Source organism: Myxocyprinus asiaticus, chromosome 35 (genome assembly GCF_019703515.2).
Source record: "Myxocyprinus asiaticus isolate MX2 ecotype Aquarium Trade chromosome 35, UBuf_Myxa_2, whole genome shotgun sequence".
Lineage (NCBI taxonomy): Eukaryota > Metazoa > Chordata > Actinopteri > Cypriniformes > Catostomidae > Myxocyprinus > Myxocyprinus asiaticus.
The window spans coordinates 7709053-7735917 of NC_059378.1; the positions used below are offsets into that span (position 1 = coordinate 7709053).

General features: G+C 37.2%; 1 protein-coding gene across 6 annotated transcripts in view; it reads left to right on the forward strand.

Annotated features, from left to right (window-relative positions):
- Window positions 1-26865, forward strand: part of LOC127426181 (kazrin-like) — a 243124-nt gene that overhangs the window by 202170 nt on the left and 14089 nt on the right. For 3 of the 6 annotated variants that reach the window (XM_051672811.1, XM_051672812.1, XM_051672813.1), the window contains 6 exons: window positions 8532-8723; window positions 15463-15599; window positions 16730-16900; window positions 17225-17405; window positions 18741-18874; window positions 24017-24143. In XM_051672811.1, the coding sequence (XP_051528771.1) occupies window positions 8532-8723; window positions 15463-15599; window positions 16730-16900; window positions 17225-17405; window positions 18741-18874; window positions 24017-24143 (942 nt within the window). Of the gene's footprint in view, window positions 1-8531; window positions 8724-15462; window positions 15600-16729; window positions 16901-17224; window positions 17406-18740; window positions 18903-24016; window positions 26573-26865 lie in introns of those variants that run through there. The other 3 variants (XR_007894751.1, XM_051672814.1, XM_051672815.1) reach the window with 3 other exon arrangements.

Here is a 26865-nt window from a genome sequence, read left to right on the forward strand (position 1 = left end):
CATCATTAAAAATGTGAAGTTTTATTTAAAATTAAACAAAACATTTGATCCTCTTTGGTATTTTTGTAGAGTTATAAGCCTTTAATTGTGGGCATGCCACTGAAAAGGGAAATCTTTTAAAACACCTTCAATGTGTTTAAATGTTTCTTTATACATGAAAAAATATAGCTACCTTTTATAATTTAGGAAATAAATCCTTCACAAAAGAATCATCATATTTAGTGGTCCTTGGCATCAAAAAGACAGCCTTTTCACCTGTCAAACTTTTTACTTTTTTACAAACTCGTTACTTGTGGCTTTAAACTAAAATAACCGTCCCAGCTAAAAGCCTACACATATACATGCACAAGACTTTCGTTTGCCTGACATCATCATGCAATGTCACCGATCACACACATCTAAATAGCTAGAATGAAATAACAGTGAGCATTCTGCTCAAAACGTCACATTTGGGTGAGATAAAAATTTAAATGTATATTTGGAAGCGATAATGTGCTGACTTTTTGTGATTTTCAAAACTTTTCCTCTTAAACATGTAAAAACACACTGGCAAAGTAATATGAGTCACGTTACTGCCAGCGATGTGTCTCGACTGACCACTTGTGAACGGATTAACTGTGGCGTATTTTAATACAGGGCCTTTGGGAACAAAGGCTACAAAGCAAAGCAGAGAGAATGAAAAGGGACCATTCAAAAACCTGTAAAATCTACAGATTTCCTCAGGTTTGAAAAGCATTGTAATATCCTCAGAAAGATTTACACTAAATGCAATACAAATCTCCCTGAGGAGTGCTTGTCAGATATGCGTGGGACGCAGATTCTGTATTTGATGTGAACCTGTGCTCCAAAGCATGTGATGAAACATTCCTTTGCATTTATGAAGTTATCTAGGTGAAAAAGTAATCACAGAAAAACTTATGAGAAAGATCGAATAGGGTGAAATCAGAATAGTCCACTTTAACAATATTCTGTTTTGTGTTTTATTGGTTCACCTTCTTTTGAGTCACACACGCTTCATCTTTGAGTTAGTTTGAAATCACCACAGCATGCTGCTCACTCATATTAATTAATGATTAAAACGCAGTACAGGTTACCATAAATTCCCTGCTTTGACTTTTGGCTGGCTGTTTTGATGAAAAGCTTTGTAGTCTCCCAAAAATGTGCTCCCAAAATTGACTGCCTGGTTTAACCTCAGGGTTTAAAGCTCCATAGACAGGCATATCAGAGCCAGCATCAAAGCTAGCTTGGGAAAGCATTATGGGAAAATGCCATTCAGATGCTGTTCCCATGTCTGGGGGCAATGCTAAATTTTTTATTAATAGGTTATTTGGACTTGCATGGAAGATTTGACTCACAGCCACAGTAAATCCTTGTTTGATTCATGTTTAATCCATTGTATTTAAATGTTTCTGAATAAATTATTAAAATATCTGTAATACACACACTCTTTGACACTGGCAAAGCATGTATCTTTTTTTTTTTTTTTTTCATTAAAAATATATCACTTGAAAAATGGCCCTTTAATATCTGGAACATTGCATAAATTCAGCCGTCCCTTGAGATTTGGAATGTAGGCCAGAGCCCGGAGACATCTGCAACCTCTGTTAGGGCCTTGGGACCTCAAAACTTATGGCATGCAGTTTTCTGTAAAATAGATGTTTTTTTGAAAAATAAGGTTGTTTAAGATGGTAAAAATTAGAATATGTATCAAGATTTGTAGGTATCAAGTTCGGCACGTGTGTCAAGTTTGTAGAAATGTAATCTTTGTGTCCATGTTGGTTTCATACACTTTTGAAAAATATTTATAATGATAGCATTTTCTCAGCCTGGTCTCATGATAATAAAATGACCGTCGCAACATTTTTGCAGAATGAAATTACGTGCCTTAATACACGTTTTGCTGCAGTTTCCCAGTGAAATGTCCAGCGGGGGGCGCCAAAAAGCGAGTGAAATGGTGTCATAATCAGACAAGGTTTTTAAGGTGAATATTAGAAAGAAGTTTTAATGAGTAAAACGTACCTCCCTAACCTAAAGTTTAAACCTAAACCTAACCAATAGTGATGTGAAATGAAATGAGAGGTGGACATGAAACAGGCATCCTTACCCTTAACCAATGTCTAAATGTAACCGATAGTGTCCAAAATCAAAATGAGAAATAAAAAGCACATTTTCTGATGTAACAGTCATCTCGTGTCACTTAGATGACACTTTCACTATGTCAGGCTTTACTGGTCTCGAACCGCAGTCTTCCGAGTCTAAAGTCCAACACTCTATGAGGTGAGCTACCACAGAAGTTAATCACATTGGATTAAGTGTGTAAATGTAGGTGAGTCTGTAATACAAGCGTTAAAATGTATAGTTTTTCAAATGATGCGTTTGAGTAAAAGTGTTTCAATATGATAATTTAGCAGTGTGTGAATAATAGTGCGATAAATACGTGTTTATAAAGTCCTAATCAGCTGTTGTAGTAGTGATTTGTGTGAAAGTGAATAAAACGCACAGTTGTTGTAGCGCTTGTAGTGTTAATTTCACCAAGAAACAGCTACAAAGCGTAGAATTCAACACGTAAATGTAAGTTTACAAAAATGTAGTTATAGTGATGTTCATTCTATGAGATTAGGTTGCATTTTTTTACAAAAAATTATCTTATGACTTTCAAAATGTCAAGTTGTGTAACTAACATTTTGTTAAATAAATATCAAATATCACTCATACTGTGTATACATAAAGATATATCAAATATTGAGTCACAAATATCAAGAAGTGTTTTTTAAAAATTTACTCACAGGTATGAGGGTCTACCTACTGGCTGACTGCATGTTGGTTACACCACCTGACTTGATTTGGTGGACAACAATTTTTTCAAATATATAAAAAAAAAAAAAAATGTCACTGCTTATTTTTTAAGAAACAGTAATATAGAATTATTTCAAACAACATTGCTTTTGCAATCATTTGAGCTTTCGGTATTTAGTTATTTATTTACTGTCTCTGGACGGTTACAGCCCCAGAAAAAAATATAAACATGACTGTGCAATCAGAAATTAAAAACATGTTCATCATAGTAGAGGAGTATTCAAGTAATTACGTAGTGAATAGCATTTTTTATGTATTTTTGAATAACTTTGGAGATCCAGACAACAAAAAAAAAACATTTGCATCAGGTCATTGACCCAGATCCTGTTTTTTTTTTTTTTTTTTTAGCGCTGTTTTTTGGGGGGGAAATGGAACCAACTCAAAGCACGGATTTCCCCGTAACAGATAATGCTTAGGATTTTAGGTTAAATTGAACTGTCAGTGATGACTCCCCTTTGTAAAAGTTGTATTTTTTTTTTTATAGTTGCCTAAGGACCCATTATGTTTACAGGGTTTTTTGGGGAGTCTCTTGGAAGCGATTATAAATCAGAATCAGAGTCTACAGATCCGCTGAAACGTGCATTCAGGAGTTGAGCCGTTTACAAAATGGTTTATCACAGAACCATGGAACCACAGGCCAAAAACTGTTAGAACAGTGTGTCAGATTAAGGACAGTTTATGCAGAAGAAGATAGTGCTGCTGCTGCAAGTTTCAATAGCTGCTAATTGTCATCTTGTTATATGGCACCAGACTGCAGCCTCAATGTGACTTTGATTTCTTGCCTATTAAATAAAACAATTTTATGAAAGTGCTAGGATGAAAGTTGAACACATTTTCTTATTGACCTACCCAATAAAAAAAATCGGTTTAATACCTTTTTATACAGACTTATCCATTTTGAATCCACACACTGAGGCTGAGAAGCAGAGATGGATGATTAGTTTGTCTTTTGAGATTATTTGAGCAAAGAAGAGATAACGGCTGTGTGAATTGATTGAACAGTGAATTTTAGTGAATTAGAGGCCTGACTGCTTTTTGTATATCAAATTCAGTTCTCACAGCATCAAGACAACAAGCCCAGAGACACTCACTCCCTTCATGCTGTTCAAATTTCTCACAACCCTGTAAGAGAAGGCATGTCTGCCTCTTCAATTAGTAACTATGAAACTTGTATTTCAACTTGGTAATGACTAAAGCTGTATAATTGTGAGGTTGGCATTTGAAGGGAGGATAATACTTGGAATGCTCATGGGATGATAATTACAACTCACAAAGGTTCTAATTAACATACTTTATAAAACTGATGGTTCCGGTCCTGTATGCTGGTTGGTCAATAAAGCATTTCAGCCGTGTTAAAATACACTATTGTAACAGACTATGACCCGAAACACTCGTTCAGCTAGCTACTGTGTACAGCGTTATGCTTTGTCATACACGCAAAGTCAATGGGCATGGCCATGAAGTTTTGATATTTTCATGCAAGCATACGCTAAGTCTAGGCGCCAGTGGGTTTGTCAGAATTACACACGCAAAGCGCTAATGAGCTGGGTCAAGTGCAATTTAATTCTGAGGTTCTTCTTCGGTTATTCCACCATCTTATATAGTCCATTCCCTGTCAAGCACTAGTGATATAACAAAGAACGCATATTCATAAGAAGTTGGTTGTGTAAATGGTTTGTATCAATGAATTAGAAGAATAGAAATATGGACTTGCCTCTTTTTTACATTAACTGCGTCCTTGCTGAATATCAGGCATTTTCCTTTGACAGTGACACACTCCTTTTATATGCATGGAACATGTGGTTCTTGTCAGGATTTGTAGGCTCCATTAAACTATAGAGAATGTAAGAATTATTAATAATTTTTATCTACTGACACACAAATCATGGCTAGTATTAACAGTGATTGAATCGGAACGCACTTCACTTCTAACAGTCGATTTTGAAAACTGTAATTTAGTGTAACATGAAAAAATTAAACCAAAATATTTCAAAATTCAAATTGCATTTCAAATGAAATGAAAATACAATCAAAATAATGGAGTGGTCAAAAAAATCATATAAAATCCAAATATTTTACTGTCTGCAACTTCTTACACCGGCCCCTTTTTGCAGTGACTTAAAAATCACTTTACGACAACAGACGGGAAAATACCAATACAAATTATATCATAAATACAATTGTAAATATAAACATAATAATAATAACAATTGAAAAATAAACCATGAACTCTAGATAGTTTAACACAAGTGTAATACATTTTTGTTTCATAAAGCAGCTACAACAGTAATCATCATGGACATAATTTGATGTTCCACTATATTTTCAGAGTTTGCACATGAACTTTATTACAATCTGTTGGTGTAATCAAAAAAACCGCAAATGCAGGAACTGAGTTTAGACTTTGGGCTAAGATAAGAAGCTTTTGAAATGTCTTGGTGCAATGACCGATCTCTCATGGAAAATAACAAATTGGAAAAAGTTTTAATGATACCAGATTTTCAGAATACCGGACATTTATGACAAGTGATCGCTGATGATCTACTGTTGATGAAGTACTGCTCATATGGTTGTTACAGTATATGACAATGTTTACTTTATAGTGAATATTGTAATATGTTGTGGAAGATTCATGTGCATATTTTATTTCCTTTATTTGTAAGAGTTGTTGGGAGCAGCACTGACATCAATGGTGTATTCAGGTTTATGGTTAAAATATCATACTTTTTTCTGGATTTTAGCTGCGCAATAAACCACATCTGGGATTTCATTTACTTTTGGACTCTAAGTCTTTGCCCTCCTGAATAAGGAAAGACTAAGAACGTATTTAACACATTAAATTTACCAGTTTTAAAAACCTCAGGCCGATTAATCGGTTTTCTGCTTTTTCCACCACCTTAGCTATTGGTATCTGCAAAATCCAAAATCTGTCGACCACTACTTTGCACACTTTCTGCATTCTCTTCCAATGAGTTTGGCTCAGGCCAGATGAACTGCTCCATAGTTCTCATACAAATCGTAGTTGTAAGCCAAAGATCGGTGCATGCACTGGGGCTCAAAGCAGCTCAACAGCTGGTCCCACTGCCCCAAATAAGTCTCCTCCGAGTTGAATAAGCGGCTTTGGGCTAGAATGCGACAGCATGAAAGATGGCACTTTCCAGGAAAGAAGAGCTTCCTGTGCCATGTGCAATCCTGGTTGCTTGCCTCTATCTGGAAGTAGCGAAGACATTGACCAATGGCCTGTCCCTCTCTCTGTCTTATCAGTCACGCTGCAGACTCTCACCTTGTCAACAGCGAACTGAAGAAAAGCCTCAAGCACCTGGTGCTATCTCGACTTGTGCACCCGGCCCCCTGTCTGTCTCACATGTCTGCCGTGGATTAAGAACAGGATTTATTTTCAAACATCCACTATCAAATTGCAGCATTAGCGGGTTGAAGTGATTTAACTGTCAGTTTTATCTAGAAGTGCTCTCATCGAATGATATCATGTCACGTTAAAGGGGAGGTGAGGTGCAGAGCACGCTAGTTTTTGGAGAGTTAACAAACCATTGTGAAACTTGGTTCATATTTAAGGAGGTGGTGGCAATCTCTGTGTCTGTATCATTGGAAAAAGTGTAATGGTCACCAGATCTCAACATGGATCACATGCAACTTGTATGTGATCTCAACATGGATCACATGCAACTTGTATGCCATCACATATGGCCCAGATGTCATTCAGGGTTCCCACGGACATGAAAAACCAGGAAATAAATAGTCATTTCCAGGCCTGGAAAAGTCATGGAAATTAATAAAATCTCAAAAAAGTTGCCGTTCTTTTTAACCTGACACAGCGTTTTAACCTATCCCATGTGCAGGATGCTGAAAAAAACAGCATGCTGAAGATCAACAGTCAAAAATGTCTGTCTAGCTCATGTTTACTAAGAAAAAACAATTGAAAAACAGCACAGATGGAAGGAATAATGTACATCTGTGTTACTGGTTTGGTGTTACTGCACTCATGGCTGAACGTATTTTACATTATTATGATGCACTTACAGTACAAGACAAACTACCTCATTAATTGTATTGATTGCTGTTGATAAGAGCTTTTAATTTATTTTATCACAGCCCAATTCATATCGGACTGGCTGCAGTGGGGCTGCATTATAGTTTACAGTTAATTGAATTACTCGACAAGCTCCATAATTTCCCTTGAAAAAGATTGATGTCGCAGCTGTTATGCAAAGTACATTCAGCGAAGGTTCCATTTAATTTATTCACTTACTGAGCATATCGGCAGAGGCACCTGACTGGCAGCTTGACTAATTCACGTTGCTTTCCTGACTCGACGACGTTCCGTGAATTTCCACCACATTAGAGGAACACGACTTGAAATTAAATTTTGACAACAGAAAGACGCCACATGAGCTTTTGAAAGTCCTTCAATCAGCTTTGCTCTGGTTTATAGGCGCTCTCTGAGATATGGGCCGGTTATTCTTCATTCACAACAGAAATGCCACCACTATTCCGCTCATTAAAAGAGAGGCTGGAACATGCTTGTCCTCTTAGTCTTCCGTCTCTCAAAGTGTTTACTGATATTTTGCCAATTACTGCTGTTTTCCTTTAACTGGGACTGTGTCCCGCTCTCGTTGCTGTGGTTTCACTCTCATGATTAATGTGTCTGTTGTCAACTCCCTTGACTCTGTGAAGGAGCCTTGAAAGGCTTTTTTTTTTTATTGTGTGATCTGTTTCTATGTGATTAAAAGGGAATGAAAGACAGCAATGTCTTTGAGTAATAAATTTAAAAAATTAAATATCTCAACAAGCATTCTTTGTCGTTTGTAATTATTTTTTGATGGGACACCAGTGGCAGTTCCTTGCTACAAAAATTAATTTTAATACTTTAAGTATTTTTTCCTTGCAAAATATATATATATATACTTGAAAAGCAAAATAACATAAGATTATAATGAGTCTTGTTTTCAGAGTAATCTAACAACATTTATTGAGGTTTATCACTTTGTCAATTTTGCTTCACAAGTAAATGTACCTTGTTTTAAGAATTTTTGTAAATTTTTACTCTAAAAAAATTTTTTTTTAGCAGTGCTCACTTGGTGCCCTAAGCAAGATAAGACATGACCAAAGGAAAAATAAAACATTTTAAAAAACTTAGTTGTTCATTATAAAATTGTAAGACCCGTTCATTTAGTGGTATTGTTTTTGTTTAGTATGCAAGGAGACCTGGGTTAAAATTATGACTTAATTCATTCTTTGTATCGTCTACCAAGTCAGAATCGCAACTGAACTTGACAGCCAGTGGTCACCATGCATTTTCATAGTATGAAAAAGAGTTTGACATTTTGATCCCAAGTAACATTTTGATAACTCCTTTTGTGTTCCATGGAGAAATGATTTATGCCTAATAGACAAACACTTTTTAACCTTAATAGTCATGCAATAATCATATTTTCAAAACAGAGGACTTGCTATTGTATTAAACTTTCTTCATTTCCTGTAGCTCAACTGGTAAGGCATCACACTAGCAATACCAAGGTCATGGGTTCGATTCCCAGGGAACATACATACTCATAAAATGTATACAGTACCTTGAATGTACTGTAAGTCACTTTGATAAAGGTGTCTAGCAAATGCGTAAATTTAAATATGTAAACTCTATCTTTTTCCTCCTGTAGTGTTGCTGAGGGAGGAGGTGGCTCAGCTGCAAGAAGAGGTGCACCTTCTGAGGCAGATGAAGGACATGTTGAGTAAAGACCTGGAGGACTTGCACGGCGGCTGCTCGGCCGACACGCTCTCCGCTGCCGAGCTCAGGGTGCAGTTGGGGGAGAAGGAGCAGGAGCTGGAACGTGCCAAGGAGGCCTTACAAGGTCTGAACACCAGTCACAGGGCCAATATTGCCCCCCACCTTGCGTGCGCAACATCAAGACACATCAACACTGGCTGAGTTTGCCCAATATCATTCTTTCTGTAACACTGCCAAAAATCGTTTGTAGTCAATTGAGGTTTGTCCAAAAATGATGGTGGCTATTTATTTTCGGGGTAAATAATGCTTTAGGTAAAGATGATGGTGACAATTATGTACTTTCACAAATTATATTTAAGCAATATCACAAGAGTGCTGTTAGGTTAGTCAAGAGGTGAAAGGTATTGGGTTATGTTATTGTGTTGGCTTAACAAACTTTGTTTAGGGTTTTTTTCAAAATCCCCAAACCAAGACCTCAATTTCTAACTCTAACTTTCAAGCTACATCCACCAAACTTGGCTCAGACCTTTAGACTGTTCTGGAATAGTGTGCTGCCTGTATGTCTTTTCTAACTAGTTGGACTAAAGGTTTTCGCACAGCGATCAAAAATCTGAAAAATTCTGTGGACTTAAATGGAATGTTCAAATGGGTCAGTGGAATGCTCATTAATCCGAATTCACACTTTCAAAAATTCAAATGTACACAAACCCACAACAGGCCTTTGATCTGCTTTAAATTTCATTCTATATAGACCATTTCAAGGGCTGTTCATTGGTGACATCAAGTGACATCATTGTCCATTAACATTTCCTGCTTGTCAGAACAGAGACTATTTAGCAGAGATGGGCCACTTCTATTAAAGTGAATGGGAGAAATTGAAACACACAACGGCAGCCAACGGTCAAGCCGCCTTACAGGTAAAATAGCCAATCATATTTAGATACAGAAATCGCCTGTCAATCAACTCGAGAACAAGCATGCGCATTAGCCATAAAAGACGGTATAATTGCTTTTATAGCGTAATCTGAGGTAAAGAAACACAATTTATTATACCAGTTGTGACGGAACGACATGCCCTCCCGTGGATCATCGTCACCCCGCCAGTGAAGAGCCTCATCACCGCTGCCTTTAAACACCGAGCACGCCTCTTCTCGGGAGACCGGTCTCTACCTGCTGGCATCTTTACAGGTCCAGGAATGGAGCAGGGAGGGTCCGGTGCGAGTTAGATGCGTCGCCGGACCCTCACCCCGGAACCCCGGCATGAGTTGGAGCGCACGTCGCGGCCGCCGGGCCAGGATGCCTGGCCGCTAGTCCCCTCAAGTGCCGAGGCCCAGGGAAGCTGAACCGCTAGAGTGAAGGCTTTGCCATGACAACACCAAAGTTTGTCTTGACTTATCTGGTTAACATAATGTTATATAATTTGAATACAACACTCCATTCCAGTGCACTAATATGTTTGGAAAAGAGACATTGGAAGGCCACACTAATCTGTTTTCAATGGAAAACTCTCCATTTCCTGTCATAATCGTTTTCCAAAGTAGGTGGTATTAGAGAGCATTTTCGAAAGTCTCAGTTTTTGGAGGAAAACATGTCCACACTAGTACATTTTAGTTTGAAAAAACACTGATTTTGCAACATTTACACCTCTCATCCACACTAGAATGGTGAAAACCTAAGAAAACCTAGACATTACAATATGCTCTCCATAACTGTCCACTGTTAAAAAAAAATTGCTAAATTTACAGTAAAAAAAACCCCACAGCTGTGGTTTAAAAAAAAATATGGTGAACGTTTCAGGCTTTATGGTATGTAATTTTGATGCCTGTAAGAAGTACATGTATTGCCTTGTAAAACATGATATATATTTTTACCGTTAATTATACTGTAAAATTAAACTTTTTACAAAGAATATTTTTTACAATATTTTTCCGTGAAATTACATGTATTGTCTTGTTAAATATATTATAATTTTTTACCGTATTTAAGGTAACTACCCGTTAATCATTGAATGTTTTTTTTTTTTTACTGTAGCATTTTTACATTCTATTACCGTTAAAATTAGTTGAGGTTTTCATATGGAAGAATCCAAACTAAAACAAATACGCAAAGAATGACGGCGAAAGCACTTTTTTCTGTTGTACCTGTCGATAAGCATGAGTGAATTCACCTGCATCACTTTTGTATTTTATTAATGTATTACTGAAATTGAAATGATTTTGCAAAATCCTTAACTTTCTATTGCTTTCCGTTGTCTTTCATGTGGACATGTCTCTTCCAACGTCACAACTCTGAAACTCGGGTATCATATAGAATTTGGAGTTTCCCACTGGTAAATTTAATTTTGCTTGGTCATTCATGTGCTCAGAACTCATAATTACTATTTTTCCGACTCCACATGAAGGGTGCATTGTTCGCGACATGTACTGTAACGCTTTGGATTTGTTTGGAGCTATTTCATTACTGGAGCAAAAGTAGACAAAATAACTGCAGATGTTGTGTCTAAGATGTGTGCAGGTTTCTCAATGACAGTTTATAAAGCTGTTGTATAACAAACAGCAATTTCACTAGCAATTGTACCTTGGAGTAATGCTGTACAAAAAGATGCTTTTTGAGATGTTTACATCTTTGAGAAAATGAAAGACAGTTTAACAATGAAAGATGAAAGAAACGCCCTTAAAAGAGAAATGTAAAGCATGTTTGAGGCATGTACATCAGTTGAGAGCCTAATGGATGCATTTCCTACCTGTCAATGCAGACTGTGGTGTATGTGTGATGTGTTTGCTTATCTTATCTGGCATCTGTTTATCTGGGGAGTAATGCTCTTATTACCAGAATAAACAGAGGCCTTTATTCATTCAGTAGTGTATCAGATTATGGTGTTCCTGCAGTGTGAACGAGCTAGTTTCAGGAAAAAATTGTTAAAGGAATAGTTAGCTCAAAAATTAAATACTTCATCCACCCTCAAGTCGTTCCAAACCCAAAATACTTTTTTCTCTCTCTGGAACACATAAAGAGAAATTGTGCTGGATGTCCAGTTTGTTGATTTCAATACAGTTGATAGTGACTCATTTTAAAGCTTAAAAAGGTACCCAAAAGTGTCATACATGTAGTCCATGTGGCTTGTGAGTCATATTCCAAGTCTTCAGAGGTCATATGATTGGTTTTGGTGATAAACAACCTGTAATGTAAGTTATTTTACTCAGAAAATATTGACTACTGCCATAGCTCTCCTGTGCATGTTTATGAGTGCATGAGAAAAGCTTCCCTGTCACGTGGAGATCGGCAAAATAACAACATAAGTACGGCGTGAACATAAACAATGGTAACAGACTGAATATGGACACGATTTATAAAGTAGCTTTGCCCTGTATGTGTGTGATTGTGAATTTATCCCCTCTGAGTTTGCTGTAGAAATCGTATGCCCATATGCAGCTTCAGTGAGAAATGTGGCGCTAATCGACAAGCAAAGAAGAACTTAAGAAGTAAACAACCATCGAATCAAAATACGAAAGACAAGCAAGCGAGTTCTCTAGCAAACCGATCAAAAAATAAATAAATAAATAAATAACACGTTAATTTGTCAGTTTTAAAGGTATTTGATGAATAATACAATACCCATCCTCACTGCTGGTTCAGGATTTCTCTGCGATGGGTGAAAGGTGCCTTTGGTTGTTCCTTGCAGAGTATTCAGCCATACAGGCTCCATATGGTTAGGATTAGGGTGGGGGTGGGGTTAGGGCATCTGCTGCCTTCCAGGAACAAACTGAGACCCCTTTGTACAATGGGTGGATTTCTCCCTCAAGTTACTTCAGTGTTTAATGTTGGTGGTCAAAACAGCTTTCTGTGCTTTAGCGCCATCTGTTGGCTCCTGTAATGACTCCTGACACGTGATCCAAAGCGCACATTTTATTGGTCAGGGCATTTCATCGGCAGGTGAAGAAAAAAAAATTACACACCGTAAAAAAAATAAAAAAATAAATTGCTTTCTCGACGCGAATGTTCACTCCAGGTGTGAATTGGCTTCATAGGAATCAATTGTTTTCGATTCAAAATGTTAATTGTGGTGAAAATGTGCGTTTGGTGTGCAAAGGGCTTCAGGCTATTTAACTTAAATAGGTAAGTTTAAGGGGCCTGGGTAGCTCAGCGAGTAAAGACACTGACTACCACCCCTTGAGTCACAAGTTTGAATCCAGGGCGTGCTGAGTGACTCCAGCCGGGTCTCCTAAGCAACCAAATTGGCCCTGTCACTAGGGAGGGTGGAGTCACATGGGGTAACCTCCTCGTGGTCGCTATAATGTGGTTCTCGCTCTCGGTGGAGCGCGTGGTGAGTTGTGTGTGGATGCCGCGGAGAATAGCGTGAAGCCTCCACATGCGCTATGTCTCAATGCTCAACAAAGCTATGTGATTAAATGCATGGATTGACGGTCTCAGACGCGGAGGCAATTGAGATTCATTCTCCGCCACACGGATTGAGGCGAGCCACTACGCCACCACGAGGACCTAGAGTGCATTGGGAATTGGGCATTCCAAATTGGGGAGAAAAGAGGAGAAAAAAAAAGGTCAATTTAGTCTGTCAAATGCATGAAAGTATGTTGGTAAATTAAACCTGTGCAGTGAACTGAAATAAACAGAGCGGCAGCTGTTAGTATTTAAAGAATTCCATGACATCATATTTTTGTCTGTACATGTTTCAAATATGAGAGGACACCTGTAGAGATTGTAATGCGGTAAGCAAAATAACAATTTAGAATGACTTCAAAATCTAATTATACACGAACATGTTTTTAAAAGAGATTTACGTTGAAAGGACCCCGCACTCAAAATCGTTTGACACACTTTACACTAGAATAACTGTGTTGCTTGACACCTGACATGTAATATTACACATGTAGGTATCTAAACAAAAACTGGAGCAACCTGCCAATCATTTAAAAGTTATTCTTCACATGACAGTCTGCATCAAAATGTGTTTAAAGCAAACAAAACAGGATACAGCTCTTTTTTGCCCTTTTGGATAACAGAGAGATGGGGGAGAGAAGGAGATGTGACAGGTACGTGCGTTCTCATAAATGTCTGCTATTGTATGATAGTAGAAAAAGGGGTTTGACTGCTGAATGAGAAAATCGCGGGGAAAGAGGGCCATTTAACTGAGGGGGAAAGGATACATCAAGTGAAACAAATGACTGATTGAGAGTTCATGATATGAACAATATGAATTCAGAGTTATGCAAGTGACACAATGTTCATGGTATGCAAGAAGTTGCCATCAGCACAAATAACAAGATTTAGTCTACACACTAGGATGTTGATAAAATGTCAGTTTGTTACAAGAAGTTACCCCGCACTATATCTCTCTATTAAAACACTTTAAAATGTGTTATTTATTTCACAACATGCATGTCTCATTTCCTTGTGTGGGAAGATTATAGTGGAGCATGCTGCCCCCTTTAGGCTGTTTTGAGCAGTGCACAACACATTCTTTGAAGGGATGGTTCACCCGAGATAAAAATTATTTTATCATTTACTCCTCATGTTGTTTTTAACCTGTATTTAAACTTTCTTTCATGTATGGAACACAAAAGGCAGAATGTTAGGGACTGATTGCCTAGTCATGATTCAGTTTCATTGCATCTTTTTTCCATACAATAAAAATGAGTGGTGACTGAGGCTAACATTCTGCTATTCATCTCCTTTTGTGTTCCATGCAACAGAGAAAGTTATACGGGGGTTTGAACAACAAGAGGGCGAGAAAGTTATGACTTTTTTAGGGTGAACTATCCCTTTAGTAGCACACTTTTTAACTACAACATCTGGAGAGAAATAACAATAAACCTACACTGAAAAAAATATTAACCTAAAAATGTGCTTCATGTGGTAACATCTAAATGAGCTGAAAAATATTATGTGACATGCCTGAATCAACCTGACTACATTTGATTACATTAACACAACTAATTTTATGGCTTAGACCAGGTAGAAAAATAGTGATAGTTCACCCAAAAATGAAAATTCTCTCATCATTTACTCACCTTCATGCCATCCCAAATGTGTAAGACTTTCTTTCTTCTGCGGAACACAAGTGAAGATTTTTAGAAGAATATCTCAGCTCTGTAGGGAAAAGTGAATTGTGGCCAAAACTTTGAAGCTCAAAAAAGCACATAAAGGCAGCATAAAAGTAATCCATATGACTCCAGTGGTTTAATCCAATCATTGGTTTTGGGTGAGAACAGAACAAAATATAACTACTTTTTCACTGTAAATCTTGACATCTGCTGTCTCCTTAGTGATCATGATTTCAAGCTGGAGGCGCAATCTAGCTCTCTGTGCATGCGTCAAACAGTAGGAAGTGTAATCGAGCTTGAAATCATGATCGTGTCTAGAGACTGCAATGGCATAATGTGCAGTGAAAAATAAGTTATCTGTTCTTTATTTTGGGGTGAACTATTCCTTTAAGGTAACAATAGCAGGTGACCACTTTTTATGCCACCATTGTAAACTGATTTACACCAACAACTATAAAACACAAAAGACTTCGGTAAATCCAACATCAAAATATGCCCAAAAAGCATTTCGGAACATATTTTTTACAAAGAAGAATATTCATTACTTTGCATATCCACAGCTCTTATCTTAGGGACAATCAGACAGACAGGGATTAACACACAACCCGCAGACATGCGTCATTCAAGGGCACAAAGCCCGTATTTGTGTGCAACCACATTGCAATGGTGCATACTATCAAATGTGAATCTCTTGATCCAAGAATCTTACGATTACTGTGCTGTTCCTTTTTGTTAAATGTAAATGAAATTATCGTATTTGCTGGTCTTGATGAAAATGATTGTGTGTATGTTTGTGTGTAGCTATGAAGGGTGATCGGAAGAGGTTGAAGGCAGAGAAAGCTGACCTGGTGAATCAGATGCAGCAGCTGTACACCACACTGGAGAGCCGTGAAGAGCAGCTCCGAGACTTCATCAGAAACTATGACCAGCACAGAAAGGTGACGTGCAATCCCTTGTGCAGCTTATTCGTCAAATCAAATTCACCACATACAGAATTCCATGTAACTAGTTACGTTATAATATGCTTAATGTGTGCAAAGGACATACATTTTCCTCAGCAGTAATCAATTGGTTATTAACGTTTCCAACCTGGTCTCATAGAATCACAGTATTATACCTCCATTTTTACAGAATGACTTTTACGTGGTTCGCTGTACGTATCACAGCAGTTTCCTAGTGAAATGAACACTAGAGGGGCTACAACAACAAATATTTTGTTCACATTCACACAAATCACGAGTAAAACAGCAGATTATCAGTTTATAAGCACTTATTTTTCACTATGTTCCGAATGTAACAGTAGCCAGCTGATACGTGATAGCTGTGCAGTGTATAAACCTCAGTCTCCTGGCCTTAAGAGTCGCACTAGCGACCGAGGCTAGAAGCCATGGCTTATGTAGCCTCCTTGCTAGCACGTCTGACTCCCATGACGCTGGTTTGAATCCCACTCGGGGCAGGTCGAGTAGGACCGGTGACACTAACACAATTCTATCTAATGACATCTAAACACTTTTTCTATAGCACACGACTTGAGGCGATATATTTTAACATTTGCGTTACATAATTAACTACATTTACAAGCTTGTTCATATGCAATCAGATTACACAGTAGCTCAACTGATAGAGTGTTGCACTTGCAATGCAAAGGCCCGGAGTACAAGTCTCACAGAGCATGCAAATTGAAACGTGAGCCAAAAATGTTATAGAAACACCACAAAATGAGTGGTTACTTCAGCAGTTGCTTTTTTAATCTCACATTTGCTTTTTATGACACTATCGTTAGGTTTAGGTTCAAGGTTTGGGGAAGGTTTTGTTGATGTAAAACTTAATAGAGCATTAACATTCAAAATCTCATCTGTTTGGGTGAAGATTTTACTCACTTTTAGCGCCACACAGTGGACATTTCACCTCAGAACGGCTGCAATTAATTTGGCAAAAATCTCGCCACATTCACGTGATTTTCAGGCTGAAATTTTCTTTGTAATTGGAGATGTTTCTTGAGTAGAAAGAAAAGGAATGTATGTATGTGTCCCAGGTGAACCAACGCTCACTGTGTGCTGTGTTGCAGGAGAGCGAGGATGCGGTCAAAGCTCTGGCTAAAGAGAAGGACATGCTGGAGAGAGAGAAATGGGACCTGCGCAGGCAGACCAAAGAGGCCACAGAACAAGCCAGTATCCTGCGCTCCCAGATAGACATGAAGGAGAACCGAATCAAAGAGCTGGAGGCAGAACTCACCATGGTGAGATTCTATATCTTTCTCACACACAGACATACACATCCACTTCTACTGATGTCATAAATACTACTTATCTGTTTCTCAAGTCGGTTTGTGGCTCTTATCGTTAAAGAGTCTCAAATTACCCCTCAGTGACTGTCCGATTGCACATACATCAGCCTCAACATTCATCAGATGGACCATGAAATCCCAACTGGTCTGCATTATGCAATTTTAAACACTACATTCTGCTTGATTGGCATTACAATGTGCAAACATGCGTATAATCACACGCAGTCACTCATAATTTCTGTTTTTATACACAATTTGTTTTATACACAATTTCAGGCAAAGCAGTCTCTGGCCACCCTCACGAAAGACGTGCCAAAGCGTCACTCTCTGGCGATGCCATCAGAGCCAGTAGTAAATGGCAATCAGGAGTGGGTGATGCAAGCAGACCTTCCCCTCACAGCAGCGATCAGACAGAGTCAGCAGACCCTGTACCATTCACACCCTGCGGACAGGCAAGGTACAGTCATACACACGCACATGCAGGGTCCAAACGTATATTTTCCACTGAGGTAAAAACTGTTAGAAGGTATGCGAGTCATGACCACAGCCACTAAATAATTCATGTTAGTCACATCAGCGAGGTTGGCTATCGTTGTTGCATTGTAATTTAAACCATTTATCATATTGCAGATCCTAAAAAGTTACCAGTCAACTGGCCAGTACTATTTACAGGGTTCCCCATGGTCATGGAAAACCTAGAGATATCAGGGAATTTTACAAATGTGTTTTCCAGGTCTGGAAATGTCATTGAAGTTAACAAAATCTTAAAAGGCATGGAAATTTCTAAAGTTAATATCCCTTTTTCTAGTCAGGACAATTCTGTAGTGAATATAAATTGTTCTAATTACGCTTTACTCTCAAATATTTAATTGCCTAGATATTGCTCTTGTGTGGATAAAATTTGTTTACAAGCCATAGTGATCTTCGATTTGTGAGGAAATGGTTCTTTTGAGTCAGATCTATCCAATGGATCGGTTGAACTGCTTCGCCAATTGATCTGAATGAATCATTAGCAAGTTGGTCAAAATGATTAGCAAAGATCTTTATCCAGTAATCACAAATGACTGAAAGTCATGGAAATGGATATAGGGAATATAAATTTTTCTAGTTATACTGCTCTAAAATATTTCTTCAGATAGATATTGCTCTTGTCTAGGATAAAGTGTTTACAAGCCATAGTGAGCTTCGATTTTTGAGCAAATTCTTATTTTGAATTGAATCTTTCCAAATAATCGTTTGAGTTGCTTCACCTGTCGAATCAGTGAATCAGTAGCAAATCAATCTGAATAAAAATTCCTTATGCAGTTATAACAAACAACTGGAAAATGAACTGAAATTTCTATAGTAAATATATATTTTTCTAATTACGCTTTACTCTAAAATACCTGATTGCCTAGATATTGCTCTTTTGTAGAGAAGAATTTGTTAAGAAGCCATAGTGATCTTTGATTTGTGAGAAAATAGTTCTATTGAGTCAGATCATTCCAATGAATTGTTTGAATTGCCTCACTAATCGAGTGATCAAAAACAACTGGAAATGTCATGGAAAAGTAATTGAACTTCATTGACAAAAAGAGTGGGAATCCTGTATTTACTCACCAAAGCCAATTTTTAGAGTGTTAATTTTGGACCCTGCATGCATCCAAATGCACAATCATATTCATGAGAATAGGCACAGTCACATAAATATGTATATCACTCTTGCAAAACACACAAGCAACACCATGCACCACTTGCCCACCCTTTTGCCCAGCACACACAAACTCATACACAGTCTCTCCCGCCTCCACAGCTGCTTTGAGGATCAGCCCCTGTCACTCCCGCCAGCCCTCCGTCATCTCGGATGCCTCGGCTGCCGACGGCGACCGCTCATCCACACCGAGCGACATCAACTCGCCCCGTCACAGGACTCACTCCCTCTGCAATGTAAGAGCTGCCTGGCACCCCCGATCAAGTAATCAGCCTTCCCAACTTGTTTTTTATCTCCACCTTTACTCTTCTCAAATATTCAGTCCCTGCGCTGCTCATTAGCATGGCTTTGGGGTCTGGTTTTATCACAACGGTAATTAGTGCAGATAAATCAAAAGATACAGTTTGTACCCATGAGAATTAGCTGTGCTCCACAAGAGTGAATTAAATGTATTTTTCTTAGGCACCATTGGCTAGTTGAAGCAGCAACAAAAGTTCAAACCCTTACAAAAATGTACAGTTGAAGTCAGAAGTTTACATACACTAAGTCATTAAGTCATTAAAACTAATTTTTTAACCACTCCACAGATTTCATATTAGCAAACTTTTGGCAAGTTGTTTAGGACATCTACTTTGTGCATGACACAAGTAATTTTTCCAACAATTGTTTACAGACAGATTGTTTCACTTTTAATTGACTATATCACAATTCCAGTGGGTCAGAAGTTTACATACATTAAGTTAACTCTGCCTTTAAGCAGCTTGGAAAATTCCAGGAAATGATGTCAAGCCTTTAGACAATTAGCCAATTAGCTTCTGGTAGGAGGTGTACTGAATTGGAGGTGTACATGTGGATGCATTTTAAGGCCTACCTTCAAACTCAGTGCCTCTTTGCTTGACATCATGGGAAAATCAAAAGAAATCTGCCAAGACCTCAGAAAATAATTGTGGACCCCCACAAATCTGGTTCATCCTTGGGAGCAATTTCCAAATGCCTGAAGGTACCACGTTCATCTGTACAAACAATAGTACGCAAGTATAAACACCATGGGACAACGCAGCCATCCCACCACTCAGGAAGGAGACGCACTCTGTCTCCTAGAGATGAACATAGTTTGGTGCAAAAAGTGCAAATCAATCCCAGAACAACAGCAAAGGACCTTGTGAAGATGCTGGAGGAAACAGGTTGACAAGTATCTATATCCACAATAAAATGAGTCCTATATCAACATAACCTGAAAGGCTGCTCAGCAAGGAAGAAGTCACTGCTCCAAAACCGCCATAAAAAAGCCAGATAACAGTTAGCAAATGCAAATGGGGACAAAGATCTTACTATTTGGAGAAATGTCCTCTGGTCCGATGAAACAAAATTTTACTGTTTGGCAATAATGACCATCATTATGTTTTGAGGAAAAAGGGTGACGCTTGCAAGCCGAAGAACACCATCCCAACCGTGAAGCATGGAGGTGGCAGCATCATGTTGTGGGGGTGCTTTGCTGCTGAAGGGACTGGTGCACTTCACAAAATAGATGGCATCATGGGAAGGAAAATTATGTGGATATATTGAAGCAACATCTCAAGACATCAGCTAGGAATTTAAAGCTTGGTCGCAAATGGGTCTTCTAAATGGACAGTGACCACAAGCATACCTCCAAAGCTGTGGCAAAATGGCTTAAGGACAACAAAGTCAAGGTATTGGAGTGGCCATCGCAAAGCCCTGACCTCCTCTCTGAAAAAGCGTGTGCGAGCAAGGAGGCCTACAAACTTGACTCAGTTACACCAGTTCTGTCTGGAAGAATGGGACAAAATTCCAGCAACTTATTGTGAGAAGCTTGTAGAAGGCTACCCAAAACGTTTGACCCAAGTTAAACAATTTAAAAGCAATGCTACCAAATACTGACAAAGTGTATGTAAACTTCTGACCCACTGGGAATGTGATAAAAGTAATAAAAGCTGAAATAAATAATTCTCTCTATTATTATTCTGACATTTCACATTCTTAAAATATAGTAGTGATGCTGCTAACTGACCTAAGACAGGGAATGTTTTTTACGATTAAATGTCAGGAATTGTGAAAAACTGAGTTTAAATGTATTTGGCTAAGGTGTACGTATGTAAACTTCTAACTTTAACTGTACCATGGTAATCATAGTTTGCGCCAAAACGTCAAAGTTACGACAGTTATAGTCACCACTGTTACTACTAAGGTACGAAAGAGGCTGTTTTATATTGTCATTATAATCACAGATAAAGGGTGTTATTCACAAGATGGCATGGCCCGAGTGCCTTATCACTTTTATAAAACTGTTACTGCATAATGAAAATATTATGAAAATATTATAAAATTCCTATAAATTAATTTATGAAGCAAATCTGTTAGCATCCTTCCGCTAGAAGATATAATCCCCGACATTTCAGGTATTGCTATGCAACAAAAAGTAACGATCCGCTATTTGCGCTGCATGCTGATGTAGTAAACGTGTGTTTCGTGTCGCAGCTGTCACTATATTGTGTAGTTTAGCATGGCTGGTATAATGCATTAACCAGGCAGCATCGGAACTATCTGTTTTCTAACTACAGTAGCTAAAGGCAATTGTAATGCACAACATGCAGCGGATAGGTCAATTGTATTGACCAATCATCATCCAGGACTGGAACTATTCGTTTTACAATAGTAAAAGGTGCTGTAAGCGATTTTTTTTTTTTTTTTTTTTTATTTTATTTTTTTTTTTTTTTTTTTTTTTTTATGGAAGGTATGCAAAAAATGTTCCTACTCCCTGAAAGATATTAATGAAAAAAGTGTTGTAAGATATCTCACCTGTCTCTGTGACAGCACTAGACTCTGTAAACAGCAAAAAAAAAAAAAAAAAAATGTGTCCACGAACCGTTGACAATGACGCTTTCGACCTGTCAATCATTTTGTAGTTGCAGCTAATTCTTGATGCTTACTGCCATTTTTAAGCCATGTTGTTCATAACAGTTATCTGTTGAGGGCACTATTTTGCTGCTGATGTTTTACAACCGTTTCTGCATTATGATGGTATCAATAATGCTCATTTGTTATCTTTGCGTGTGGGATTTTGGAAGGGGGGCTAATTCAACAGCTTAGTCTTGTGGAAGTAAAACAGCTGAAATCGCATACAGCACCTTTAATGGGTGTTTATTTAACTTAGGGCAATTTCATGACCCTGAAGTTGTTGTTTTTTTTTTTTAACTAATAGATTTATACTTTATTTTTATAAAAAAAAAAAAAAAGTATACTTTTTAAAGGCCTTTTATGTATAGATTCTATACCCCCTGTGCATTATTTCAGGTGTCCGCCATTTTGTAGGAGTGTCTGAATTGTGAGTGAGCCACTCGTTCCCTACTTTTGTTCACTCATTCTTACCCACAATGCACTCTCATTTCAAGTGTACATTCGATGTAAACTCGACGACGGTTAATTGCCAATAATCCACCGCAGGGAAGACGTACTGGGAGAGGGAGCGCGTGCAGGAGAGAGATGACAGTTTACTGCTTCCTTCACTCCTGCAATGTTTTATTTCATGCTAAATGGATTAAATTAGTTTTGACAAATCATTACTTTATTAAAATAACATAATAAAATATAGAGAGGCAAAACATACAGATAAATTTTATAATGTACTCTATTTACATTTTATACAGAATTTTGCCATTAAGCTGACGAATTCTTTATTTACTAAATAATTCACTGAGGTGATATTATTTTAACTCAGGAGACTGCACACAGTGGAAATGATAATTCTGTGGATGATTTATATATTCGGTTATAACATGTAGGTTATGAACATTTGGTCGGATGAGGTCGCAATGCACCCAAAAACGCTACCCAGCTTGTATTGGAGTTTAAAGATACTAAAGCATAACAAATAAATACAATAATGTACATTTGATAAAATGTGTTTACTCTTTATACTAACATATATATTAAATATGACAAACAGAATGAAGAGTTATTGTATTCATATATTATTTAATAAGAATAACAAGTATTTTAAAATTTCATATGTGACGTTGTTTCTGCGACAGCCCCAGAGTTCCGACGCTCAGTGTGTACGTCAGTGTCTGAATTCACTCACTCATTTCGTTCATTCACTTCTGAGATATAGTGCACTCACTGCCATTCACTATATAGGGAATAGTGAATGAGTGAACGATTTCGGACACAGTCCATGTTATATATATATATATATATATATATATATATATATATATAATTATTTAAATACAACTATTTATATTTAATCATTATATAAAGAATTATTGTTATTTGAGGGGCTTTTTCAGCAAATAATTATGTATGCGATTAATTGCAATTAATCTGATTAATTAATCGGCATACCATGTAATTAATTCGATTAAAAATTTAAATAGATTGACAGCCCTAAATAAATATATTATTACTTGTTTAAAACTACAATAATATTAACAAAGAGTGTATTTATTGTGTGAAAATAATTTCTATCAATTTTTCAAAAATTACGACTATCCCATAGAAATTTATTTTGCCCATAATAACGTTTTTTTCTAAAGGAAGTGTACTTAACCAAGTCAACAAAAGTGTCAATGAAGAGAATGCTTGTGATGTGCGAAGAAAACAAAGAAAAATCAAGGTTAATATCACTTGTGAGCAGACTGTTTTTATTGTGCATCATTTCCAAAAAAGCTGTCATTTTGACAAATTACATAAAGTGTGAAAATATTATTTAATTGTATGTATTTTGAATGTACAAAATGTAAGCTATGAAATTAGTCTTAGCAAGACAAAAGATTCAGACATTTTATTTCAAAAACATTAAAAATGTCATTTCCACCAAAGAATTCTATTAAACACTACAGAATTTGAGTATCTTTGAATCTGTAGTGGGAATTTTCATGACTTTCAGAGAAACATTACATAAATATCCATAGATACATGTACATACATTGATGGACATAGTTAGCAGATAAATTAAATAAACTAGTTAGTGTCTGGAAAATGTTTTAACAAGACTTTACTTTTTAGAAGTCTAAAAAGAATGCTAAAAATTCCTAAAGTTGAAGAAAAGTTAGGATCTCTTTCAAACACTTTAAAAAGCTTTTCATTTTTACATTACATTTTGTTCACTTTTTTGGGGTCTACTACCAAGTTACCACAGTTTTACTGTAGTAATAATTGTAGCAACTACAGAACGCTGGATAGATGTTTATAAGGGAACTACAACTATGGGGAAACCTAAAGCGTTGCTGATGAGAGCGCAGATATTCCTTATCAAAAAAACAAGACTGACCTGTTCCCATGTGTCCACCATTACTTTTCTATTCTCTCTTCTCCTATCTCTTCCTCTCTGTTTCTGCCTTTCCGTGTTATCGGTTCAGTCCATGGAGGACCTCGAGGACCAGAAGCGTAAGAAAAAGAAGGAGAAGATAAGTCTTGGTTCACTGTCTCGAGTGTTCGCCCGGGGTAAATCTCAGCGCAAGTCCATGGATCCGGGCCTGTTTGATGGTACTTCCACCCCTGATTACTATATAGAGGAGGATGCTGACTGGTGATAGTGCTATATATGTGTGTGTGTGTGTGTGTGTGTGTGTGTGTTTCAGCATGTATGCCTGGATGTGTATGAGTTAATGTGTGAGGGCAAGAGTGTATACAGGATGCGATTGTGTGTGCCTTGAAATGTATTCCCCATGAAAAATACAGGAAAGATAAAGAACTGCTGCCTCCTCGAAATGTACATACGACACTTAAAAGAGCATCTATGTAAATGAAATATATATTTATATATGTATGCATATGTGCATATGTTTACATGCATATAAATATATACATGGGATCATTTGTGTGTGAATATGTTTATGCTGTTATTATGCTTTATTTGTGGTAATATATGTCTTCTTTTTTATAAACTGGAAACTTGAATTACTGCTGAGCATTTGTAAATAGGAACTCTTGTGCACCTTGTGTTTGCTGATGTCTTTATGTGGAATGCTTCTTTTTCATGACCGCTTTTACCATGCACCCAAGGCCCCAGGTTGTTTTCATCATACACCATACTGTTTGGTCCATTGCCCCTGCCTTTGTCTTGAAAATCTGAATGATTTAATGTTTAACAATTGCAGTTTTGCAGAACTCAAAACCATCCAGATATGACATTTTTCTTTAGCTGTACTCCTCAGTACGCTAATCACTGAGGAAAAGTTGCATAACAGATTCATTTAGTGTGTTTTCTCAAAGTTACACTCCGCAGCAAGGAAATGTTTTATTATGCATAACTACTTGCAAGGTTGCACCAAGCAAACTATAAACTTAACAAAAGTCAATCCATATTTTCTTTGGAAAGACCTATTTTAGATTTTAAGAAGTAACAGTATATGTATCAGACTGGCCTTGTCAGAGTTATTTGTGTTTGGTCTGATGTGACTGCATAAATGTAGTTTTGTTTAGACATGTGCCTGTATCTCAGATCTGCCCCATTTGTAGCATTATTTATTAGACAGTTTTCCATTTCTTTAAAACAATCCTTTAAAAAACATATTATATAACCTGTGAGGAATTATGCTAGATTTTGAACTGACCTAGAGGAAACTGTGTTATCACTGACTGTTGCCCTTACATCCTGACTACACCGGACGTGTCCGTTGACCAGACGTTTTGCTACACTGGAAGCGTCGATGATACATTCTAAATAACGTACAGAAAACACGGACCAATCAGCTGTGAGCTCGAGTAGACCACCCTTTGCTAACTGTATCCTACATTATTTTCAACGTAAACATTTACTTATTATATAATTACTATTGGAATGTTATTTTGGCTAAAACTGCGTATGTTATTAGAAACAAGAGATCAGAAACATAACGAGCTGGATTTAAACGTGCAGTAAGCGATTTTAGCCATTTTAGAATTTCCTCAAACTGTGCCATTGCCACGCATATATATATATATATATATATATATCTTGAAATGCCCCCTCTTTCCAAAACTCTGCACTCCAAAGATAGCAAATGAGCTTTATTGAGACCGATAACTAGCAGAAATTTTTGTCAAAATCAACAGCAGCAAAATAGCGCCCTCAACTGACAACTGTTATGAACAACGTGGCATAAAAATGGCATTAAGCCTCAATAATTCAATAAAACGTGCAAAATGATTGACGGGTCGAAGGCATCAGAGATCGGGGCCCCTGGACAAATTTTTGTTTGCTGTTTACAGAGTCTAGAGCTGTCACAGGGACCGGTGAGATATCTCACAACACTTATTTTATTAATATCTTTCAAGGAGTAGGACATTTTTTTTGCATACCTTTCCATGACAAATTCACTTACAGCACCTTTAATGTTACAATCAGAATGGCAAAAAGATTCACATGTATGATATAAGTTAATGTATTTTACTTCAAATTTACAGGATAATAAAGTGGCTGGAGTAGCATCCATCTACGCTTCCACTGTAGACAGCGTCATTGATTGTAATGGGAGTGATTTGCTTTTGATGCAACGTAACGCTTGCGTCCTGTGTAGACAGGGTGTTAATTTAGCACATTTTAATACACAAATTTGGTAGATACGGTATTTTCCCCCCAACCATAGGTGCTGAACCTCATAAGGACCTTGTGTCAACAAAGTGCCAAAGGTTTATAGCCTACTAGATGTTGTGAAGTTAAAAACACAAAGCTTGCAGTAGACAAGAAATTGTCCTTTCATAGGAATATTTTCCGAAGTGTGCAAAAAAAAGAATGTCTGCAAGAAAAATCAAAACACACCCTGCTTCCATAACATTCTTTTCCATTAATGTTGAATGCAATGATGTCATCATTACTCTGTCTCGCTGACATATCACATATTTCAAACTTTCCTTTGCGTCTTGTTGGCACTGATTATTTTTTATTATTATTGTTATTTTTTATCTTTTAAATTAAACTGACTTTCATTCCTCATGTGACTAATGAGTTTATGTTGTAAGGTTTGTAAAGTAGATAATGTCAGATATAAGATTAAATATATCAAAGAATTTTATTTAAAAATTAGGAAGGAGGTCATTTCAATGAAACCAGACTGTCTTTGGAATTACGGACAGACCGATGAGGAAGTTTTAACATTCTGGAGACAAATGATTTAAAAAACTATTAAAATAAAAACTTATTTTAAAATAAAAACCCATAACCCTGTGTGTGAGTTTTCATGTACTGGTTTCCTCTTAACCCTCTTGTTCTGGGGTTGGCATGGTT